Here is a 10,411-nt window from a genome sequence, read left to right as displayed (position 1 = left end):
ATCTTCACCTCTTACTCAGAAACTTTGGATAGTGGACGACCTTATCCAGGGCGTACGAGAGTCATTCTAGAGATAGGATGCTAAAGAGGGACGATTCCTTATCTTTAGTACCTATGTCAAACCCTGCTTTGTGCTTCGTTTGACCGAGGTATAAAGTGGATTCGAACGGGTTCCAAGTATCCCACAAATGCTTGGTGGCGATTCCGAACATCTCTAATCGTTTCGAGACCCTTACCGAGACGAAACCGACCGATCTAAAACGATCTGGTCGAAAGCATTTTTACGCCGCCGAGCGTGGCTTTCAAAAGACCGTTGTATGTCCACAGATCGAAGTGGGCTTGCAGGTGGGCCGCGTCCACAGCCTATGGGACGGGCGTCCCTAGCTCGGCCCGAGCGTCCTGATGATCAAGACGGGCGTCCCAAGACTCTACCCGAGAGTCCCACAAGCAGGACGGGCGAATTCTCTTACAGCATGGTCGTCCAATAGGGTTAGGTCGAGCGGCTCCTTAGGGACTTGCAAGGCGTTAATCTTCTTCTTAGGGACTTAACGTCATATAAGCCCTTAGTTACCCTAATACTTATACTTAGTATAAATACCCCATTGTATTAGGAGATTAATCATCAAGTTTTTAATCAAGTTCTTACTTGTTGAGTTTATGGATTCAAGTACCTAAGAGGGGGAGAGGGTGAATTAGGTACTATTTAAAAAATTTAACTTCAACTTTATTGATTTAAAGTGAGTTATAAGAACAAAAGAAATGAGAGAATACTTCGAATAATATTGAAAGACTAAACGAGTATTAAGATGAATGTTTGCTGAAGTATGAAAGTAACAATTGTTCTGACTGTAGCTATTTGTCTCAGTTTGTGGAATACGGACTGCAGACCAAATGTGACAAAGATGATGATGAATTACTTGAAGGTTAAGCAAAGCAAAACAAACAAGCAAGATAAATAGCAGCGGAATAAAGTAAGAGGATTAAACACGAGATTTTTGAATTGGTTCGGCAAGAAACTCAAGTGCCTACGTACAATCTACTTTTTATTGATTTCTTTTAGTGATCTACTCCGACAACTAAAAGACCCGTACAATAAAAAACACCAACCTACTCCGGTTGTAATGCGAGTCCAAGAACTACTCCGTTCTTATGACAAGCCAACTCGCAACCTACTCTGGTTGTCAAAGAGTTGAAGACTACTCCGTCCTAACTCTACACACACACTAAGAATGTTTTAAGGATCAAGCTTCCACTATCTTATTCTTAACAAAGAATTGAGGTGGACAACTTTTACAAGATCAACAATCTTTAGTGAGAGAGTTTAGTATGTTAAAGTAACAGTAGCCAACATTGTAACAACTTGAAGACTCTTAAAAGTTTTGCAAAGGAAACACGGTTTTAAGCTTTGAAAAACAATTTGCAAATTTGAAATAAATTTCAGAAAAAGTCTTAGGATTTTTAGAGGAAATGGCACGCCTTTTATAGAGGGGATGAGTAAGGGAGTTGCTAGGGTTTTGAAGGGTCAAAGACCTCACATGTGATGAGTCTCAACAACCTCCCAAGCTTGCACCAAAGAAGGTTCTTATGCAAAGGCAAAAAGAGAGAAAGAGTGTTTGAAAATTATCCATAAAAGCTCATGCAAATTCAGAAAACAAAGAAGGAAAAACAAGTCACATGAAGACAAGTTTACACAAATATGGCAAAAAGCATTTCTTGTTTTATAAAAGACCAAAGGGTCAAATTTGCACAAAGAGGAAACATTTTGAAAATGATAATTATTCAAACCACTTTTTATTGAAGGCCAAATCCTTATAAAAATCTGAAGTTTATCTTTCAAAAATAAGAGACACGAAGAAGACTTTCGAAAGATAAAAAGATAAAAAGAATTCAAGTGTTACGAATTGAGACAACAGTCCAGGCAGCTGTTACTTGTGAAAGTAACAGTCGTCTTGACTGTTTCTATTACTCTAAGATACTTTACTTTCTCACTAGTACATTAGATGACGCTTAAGACACAATACAAAGAGATGATCAACAACTCAACACTTCTTAATCCAAGCTTGATTTAACCATAAATCCTGAAAAGGTAAACTAAGAAAGCACACATCAAATGGGCATGTTATCATCAATCAATGGAACCCAACATTACCAATTCCTAATCAAATTTTAGTAGAGTTTATTAGTACTAATCATGTTGTATTACACAATTCAATCTTAATAAAATCTTAATCTTTCCTTAATCAGTCAAGTGTTCTTAGATTTAGTTGGGTAATTTGAAGACTATTTGGGTTTATTGGAAAATTGACAACTCTTCATCATTCATCAAGTTTTCTTCTATTATTCTTTGCTTATTATTTGAATCATCTTATGTTAGTACAATCCCTTTTATCCATTGCTTAATTATTGTTTATTACTTTACTCATTCACCGTGTTTAGCCTTGTTAATATGATTGGCACCCTTATTAGCATGTTTACCATGATCATGAGTGAGTAGTCTCTTAGCTAGGGTTAATGGGGGATTAGGGGAATTGATCATGGGGTAGATCATTACTTAATAAGTTCATATGATTGCTTGCTTGTTGTAGTTTCAACTTATGCAAATGTTATGCTTGATGAAATGCTTGATTGACAACCTAGCATTAATCTCTTATCCATTCAACAAGACTTGTAAGACATAAACCAACTTAAGGCTTGTTAGACCATGCATATAGTTGAATAGGAAGAAATTAAGTCGACTTGTAGGTGGTGTAAAGTCTTGACCGAATCGGCTCCGAGACCCAAACCTTCCTAGGAATTGTAAGATATAAACTAACTCGATTCCACTACAACAATAATTTGCTTGCATCTATGAAACTTGTTTGTATGATCTCACCACGATTCCCTTAAGACCCCATGACACCTTAGTACCTTTTATCAATTGTTTACAATCCTATTTACTTGCTTTGCTTTACTTTCATTTGTTTACATTTCATTGTTAAGTAGTTTAGATTGCAAATCTCAAACTCAACCCAAATTGTGACACACTAAGACAAAACTCTCTACAACCGATAAATCAATACAATACCCGTCCCTTGGGATCCGACCTTAACTTACCACTCTACTAAGAGTAGTTAGTTGAGATTACAAATATTGTTTTGATTGGTAAGCTTAGACGACAAAGTTTAAACCGGATCAAAAATGGCGCCGTTGTCGGGGACGGTGTTCAATTGAATTGTTATCATTTGTTATTTTTAGTTGTGTCTTTCTTAACCAAGGGGAAGTAAAACTTCTCAAGGTAGTTTTAATTGTTTTCTAGTTGTTTGATTTTTGCATGTCTAGGAGATCACAAGGCGATCTTTGTCCTATTGATCCCGAGATTGAAAGAACCTTGACCAATATTAGAAGAACCGTTAAGAGGGACTTCAACAATTGTGGTTATTGGAGAACTTGTGGACATTGGTATCATCCATTCGGATAGTGTTGAGTTTACCAACCCTTTTACAAGACAAGGAGAGGAAAACCCAATCCCAAACCAACCACAAAATCAACCCACAATGCCTAAATTTTATCTCATTCCGTACCAACCGAGGAGAACCTACCAAATGGTACTCCAACACCACCCCACTTGACCGGTAATTTCATTGCCAAATCCGCATTCATACAATTAGTTGAGAGAAGTCAATTTAGAGGGATGCCTAGTGAAGATCCTCATCTACACATGGAGACTTTTTGTGACTATTGTGATGCAATTTCCCAAACGGGGGTAACTCAAGTTAACGAGCTCAAACGAGCTTCCAAGCCCAGCCTTAGCGCGTTCAAGCTCGGCTCGATTTGGGCTTAGCAGCCGAGCTCGAGCTCAGTTTGACCGATCTTGAGCCGAGTCAGCTTTAACTGAGCCGATTCCAAGGGCTTGTCGATAGCCGTCCATTAATTTTTTTTTTTTTTTTTTTTTTTTTTTTTTTTTAGCAGTAAAGAAAGGTATGAGAACTAGAAGGTTTTTTTTTTGAGCTGTGAGAAATCATGGTTTATCTAGCCATCCATTTCACAAACTGGCACAGTAATAAATATGAGAACTAGAAGGTTTTTCATTACAAGAAGCCAATAATGTGATAAGCTCTATACGAGTATAATTATACTACGGTAGTTCTCTAACCTCCAGCATTATTACTAACTGAATCCAATTTTTTATTTTTGTATGTGAATTCAATCAATATTACTCCGCAATACATTATACTCCTTAGTTATTTGTTTACGTCGGTGTTGCATTTGCATCAACACTATAAATTACAAAATCAGACATCAGACAAAGATACAAACAAAACTTATGCCCAAGTATGATGCTAAGTTGCCAACCTGCTAAATTAAAAAATGACTTCTTGCAGATAACAAGACCCGGAGAAACAGTGATGCATGCCTATCTACCAATGATAGCTCAGCTTAATTTAGTCGCAAGTACCGGTTTATCCTATGATTAAATTTGAAGTGCAGCCGCTATGGAGTCAGCTATGCTAATAACCTGAAAAGGAGGCCTGTTCTTCACCTCTTTCACAGTCAAGGGACACGAATCTGTAATCCAGAAGTATGTCAACCCCTCTTCAGGAGAACCTGGGAGATGTAGTTGAAGGAATGATGAATATCACAGTTGACACGACAATTATGAGTATTCGGGAAGAAAGAAATGGGAAAAACTGCTCCCTCCCTGGACTTTGAACGCACATTGCTAACATGAATGCCCACGATGACATAATGCATGTGCTAAAGTAAGACCATTGTATTAAATCTCGATCTGGGACTTGGATCTAGGAATCAGACGTCATGGTCATAAATGATTGATACCGTCTAAAAACCCAATTGCTACCTTCAAAAGTTTGATAACTCGGATGCAATTTGATGTTGGGCCCCAGATATAATATCATGGGCAAAACAACCAACGGTAAGTTATTATAGGACGTAAAGAGATTTATTTCAAAGGTTCGGAGTGAGCTTTCAAACTTTCCCCAAAACCTTAGAACCTCACAGTTTGTCTATAGGATTGTCTTTACCAAAAACATGATTAAAATAGATTGGTGTTCATGTGAAAAGAAATATAGTGAAAACTAGACATACCTGTAGTATCAGGTTTAAAGCGTTCCCATGATCTGTTTGGGAATATTCCATGCGTGACATATGCACTGATTTTTGTTGCTCCATGAGCAGCCAATACTTTCTACAGCACATTACAAGAGAGACACAATCAAAGGAATAAGGGACTAGACTTGAGTAGCATTTAGCTACACTGCACAAAGAAAAACTGATTAATAGCAATCGCTTGAGTCGGTGATGAAGGTAATTAAAACTTCGAAGGCTCCTGTGCCAATTTGTGAAATCTAGATATAACAAAAAAAAAAAAAAAAAAAAAAAAAAAAAAAAAAAAAGGGAAAAAAAGAAAGAAAGAAATTCCTATGTGGCTATGTGTGAATAATTGGATTTTCTAACGTGCCTTATTAATTTTCACAAATTCTTAAGAGAGACGGTCTCTCATTAATGTTAGTGAGAGACCTCTCTCACAAGAGGTAGTTATTATTTTTATTTTATTTTTAGTTATTTTTAATAAATATACAACCAATAGCAAGAGCAAATTATTCACTCGGACATGAGTATTTCTTTGATGAGTTTGTGAAAGAGAGGGCTTGAAAGACGACACAGGCAAAAAGGTTAATGGCATTGCTCCTCAGGATTTTGTAGGTATTATCATACGAACCAACAGATTCTAAAGTATGCTTAATCTTCTATGGTCCATTACTTCCAGGACTTCCAAGATAGGAGAATGTGGTCAATGAGGCAAGAATGACGGAAGATATGACCCATCAGAAATGAATAAATGAAGAAAAATAAACTCAATCTAGCATATACTGTGCACCAAGGAAATGTACCTGGCATTCTAAAAGTGTGCCACCTGATTGTACCAAGTCATCAACAATCACGACATGACGTCCTCTAGGATCACCTTCCTTCAAACGGACAATCCGTTGATCACCTTCACGAACTTTTGCACATACAATCTGGATATTTGGTAGTGTGACAGAAGTTGAGTCATATTACAGAAATTTCATCAAATTAAATTCTACAATATCAAGATTTCAAGAATGATAATCTACCAAGTATCAACTTCTCAATTCAGTGAAGAAATGCTCCATATTCGGCATTTGAAATGAATTGCCATCTCAATTTCTCTAACAGCCAATAGTGCTTGCCAAAACAATGGAGCCATAAAAAGCTATGTTACTTCAACACGTCGCTAAGGATGTGTGTCAGTTCAGACACTCTGATCTTCCAAATAACACAGCAATTTGACACTACACTTTAGCTATAAAGACATGAACTTATTCATAAAATGGGCATGTTTGACTCCAACACTTTGTCTTGTCCAACACTTGAAGCTGAGTCGAAGTAACAGAGATAAATAGTGTATAAGAAATCCCTAGTCAGGCCCAGACGTATTCAGATTCAAGAAGTTAACCAACCTTCTTTACACTGACTGAATTTAGGAGATGCTGGAAACTGGTAATAATTGTTTAAAACAGGAACCAACACCCATCTTTCCTCCTACTGATGAAGACTACAGCAACTCGGGAGTACTAATCACTTATCACCAAGAAAGAGGCCCAAAGGATAGTCTAATACTCTATCAAATCATATAATAATTGTAAAGTTCCTTACTTCAGCATTCACCATCATTAATTAAGATTAGTAAAAAACTTGCATATCACAATGTTCAAATGGTGTCAACTTGACCATATTAATAGCTTCTAATCTTCTAAATATGAAATAACTATGATTAAACAAAGATCACCAGGTTATTTTGAACAAAAAAGAAATGAGAATGTACTAGAAAATAACACAGATATCCTTGCGACAAATAAAACTGTATGTAGCAGTATAGCACTCAGAATAGTTAACTCACTGTTGGAAAATGCTGAAGCTGCTTATGAAATCGTTTCCATGAACCATCGTCAGGAAAAGCAATAGATATCTGAAATAAGAAGAAAACATGGATCATAAGGACCAAGAATTCTGGATTAAACACAGGTTTTCATATTGTGCTCTTATGTCTGTTTGGCGTCATGATTCTAACTTTTAAGGTTACAAATCCTATCAGTAATTCAAGAACATAGATATCAATTAGCTGTAAACTCCCTGAAAATCGTACATTGTCGGAATCTGGCAGTTGTTGCAGCCTCTTTTTAAGCAAAGGTATTCCACTCTCAAAGCATGGCAATATATTGTCCCCAAAGTAAAATCTTTCCTGAATGTGTATATTGTAAATAACAGGGATAAGCAGTTGGAGACTCAAAAAATGTTCTATAAAATTAATCCAGTGCCTATAAGCAAGAGAGTGCACGGATAATTGGTGGGGCGAACCTGCAATGCATGAATATCAAAAGTCACCAAACTAGTAGGGCCACCCCTGGATATTGGTATGTTTGACAGAATTCTAGCAAGGGTGAATGCAGTTGCAACATCACCCTCATCTTCCATTCGCTCTGAAGTGCCAGTAGGAAAGAAGGGAAGGACTAGCGTGAAGGACTCAACAAAAAGCTTTGGCAGAGCATATATCACAGAAAGTTGCTCAAATATTACACCCGGGGAACTAAATGATGCCAGGAAAGCAACATGCTGCCCACGAATACCCTGAGCACTAGAAATGAATAGGTTCGGGAACCCATCTGCAAAAGTCCTAAAGTAACAAAAAGAAGTGAAAGTGTCATTTATTGGGCCTAATATTTTTGAAACTAAATAGCAGAATACACTCTGTTAAGGGTTAACACCGGGATATTGAATAGAATTTGCCCATTAGGTGTACAAGTAAGATCTATAAGCCTTATTTAATACACTCCTCCACCCGGTCATTTGTTTATCTTTGCTTTTGGCAAAAAGATCAAGGAAGGAGGAGGGGGGCAATTTTGGCTATTGCTTTAGCCTTTAGGATGACAAGTAAACCAAAATTATAATTTTATGCAAGTAGATGATCAATTGACACATTAAAATTTAAAAACCATAAACTTTCTGAATTTTCCATTATGTAGCATGACTCGTGGGGCTTGCTTGATATTTGGCCATAAAGTAATGGCAATGAGCATCCTGTATACTTTGACATGCTATCTAGGGTTTGTCTTCTTTAATTCACAATTAACATCTAAAGCCACGTATGAAATTCATGAAGAAAACAGTAAATTTGGTGGTGAAACACCATAACCACGGGCATCCACTAGAGATGAAAGTATTATTTCGTACCATGCTACTTGTAAATCTTATTGTTTCTGTTGTATCACACCTAAAAAACCAATCGAACAGACTTTACCTTCGGCAGCACACGGTTCAGGGTAAGACTGAAAGTATTATTTCGTACCATGCTACTTGTTTCTGCTGACATCGACATGCAAGATTTTAAAAACTGTTAAGTCCAATTCCTATGGATCCAAATATCTGTTGTCCTCTTCTAGATTAATAACTCATAATGATAATTCACAAGGATGTTTTGATAGTTGGTGGTGTTTTCACAACTTAATATTCTATGGTTTTCAAAGTCAGCCACCTGCCACCCATGGCAGGTACCATGCTTGATACTCATACTGTCCAACCATCAACTAATAAAACTCTACTCTTAATCGCTCTAACACGGGCGGGTGTGATGGGTACCCATTCATACCTTCCCCATTGACATCCCTAGTACCTGACCTATAAGAAAAAACTACTCTGTAATACGTTACTCCGTATTTCTCAACATGTATGATCCGAAAATAGATGTAAGGATGATAAGGTTGTGTTTAAGTCCAGCTCGGAAATGCTTAATTAAAGTCATCGTCTTAGGTTTATGTTATATTATTATTTAGAAGTATTTCTATTTCCAAATAATTAGTTAGTTTATTTCAGCACTTTTATTTCCTAATTAGCAGAATAAGGTAAGTCGGCTTTTAGGAAAGTGTGTTAGTTTAAGCGTGTGTTTTAGCTGGTTCTTTAGGGCTTTCTTAGTCGGTTTTATACTCCTATATAAGGTCTTCTATTTTATTTTTACATACGTTGAATATTGATAATAAAAACCTAAGCTTTTGCCTTGCAATTGTTATCTCGGATCGACGCGTTTTCGTTCCAAAACGGTTTCTGTCTAGATCGACTATCACGCGCTTTACTACATCGGTCACCATTGTTCAAAGCATAGGTCTGTTTTGAGCAAATATCCCCTTTTGTTCGTTCTTATTCACGTTATTGTTTTATTGTCTTTGTGCTCTCGTTATTTCGTATCTGCATTGCTATTGTTATTGCTTCCGCTACTTTCGAAAATTCGGGTAAATTTTCGTATCAATGTACATACATGCACCTAACATATTCATGTATAGAACCGAAGTGGTGCGAAGTCTAGTGGTTAAGACACAAGATGAGTCGAGGTTCGAATCTCGAGTTCCCATGTATTGCCTTAGTGGCTCCTACTACAATTACACAGGAAAAAAAGCACACTGACGCACATATTTCATTTCATGTATAAAGTGTAACCTTCCTTTTTATCATCATAAGAATTCAATTAGTTCGACTTGATTTCTCTAACATACATGTGCCTTGTATTATTGTATATACGCAATAGAAATGCTTTCAAATTTTACTCGAAAGTATGATGAAAAATGTAGTCAACAGACAACAATCCATACACTTAAATCTTTAAAAGACGTTAACTTCGTGTGGGTCTCCGTCTCTCTAACCAAACTCCCAAATTACCCTTTTAACCCAAAGAAAAAGTCTAGTCAACAATCCATACATTTCACATTTCAACAAAACACAAATTACACGATATGTCCGTTTTACGAGTTAAGACGATTGATAATAATAATAAATGAGTATTTTTATACTCCATATAAGAAGAAGAATCGTCTTGAAAACGGTCTTACACAATTATTATCGTCAGCAAAAAGGTAGCAATTAAGAAAAACCAAAACATAAAAACAATAATATAAGTTTACCTCCAAGAAATAGAACGAAGTTGAATGGCATCAGATTGAGCAGCAACTCTCTGAGCTAAAGCTTCAGTTTCATGGCAGTAAAAAAGGCATACTTTTTTACTATGTTTGACGGTTTGTTCAGATGAAGAAGCCATTAATGCAGGCAATGTAGGAGACCTTGGAATGACCTGGATAGGGTCAATTTTGGAGACGTGTTGATCAACGGTTGTCCAATTTTTCTGGGTTTCACTGCATTTGATTTTAAAGGGAATTGAAGTAGAAGGTGAATAATTAAAATTAATAGAGGGTGAATAGAAGGTAGAATTGCGGTGAAGATGGAGAGTGTGGTGGTGGATTGCTGCCATTATTTTCGTAGGAGGATTGATCGGAGGTTTAGTTATGGACTTTTGGAATTCTTAATAGTTGTTGGGATATGGGGGGAGTTGGACTTGGTGAGTATAG

The 10,411-nt window shown here is 36.8% G+C and overlaps 1 protein-coding gene across 1 annotated transcript; it reads right to left on the bottom strand.

The window, feature by feature from the left end:
• Nucleotides 1–4,222: 4,222 nt before the first annotated feature.
• On the bottom strand, nt 4,223–10,411 carry LOC141623620 (ribose-phosphate pyrophosphokinase 3, mitochondrial-like). The gene is made up of 7 exons (XM_074439737.1): nt 9,971–10,411; nt 7,380–7,695; nt 7,168–7,263; nt 6,922–6,990; nt 5,891–6,019; nt 5,085–5,184; nt 4,223–4,583 (listed from the first exon to the last, which is right to left on the bottom strand). The coding sequence occupies exons 1-7, from the start codon at nt 10,312–10,314 to the stop codon at nt 4,450–4,452; spliced, it is 1,188 nt and encodes a 395-aa protein (XP_074295838.1). The 5' UTR covers nt 10,315–10,411; the 3' UTR covers nt 4,223–4,449.

This window comes from Silene latifolia, chromosome X (assembly GCF_048544455.1).
Source record: "Silene latifolia isolate original U9 population chromosome X, ASM4854445v1, whole genome shotgun sequence".
Lineage (NCBI taxonomy): Eukaryota > Viridiplantae > Streptophyta > Magnoliopsida > Caryophyllales > Caryophyllaceae > Silene > Silene latifolia.
Note: the sequence above shows the minus strand (reverse complement) of the source record. Positions and strands in the feature narration are given on the sequence as shown.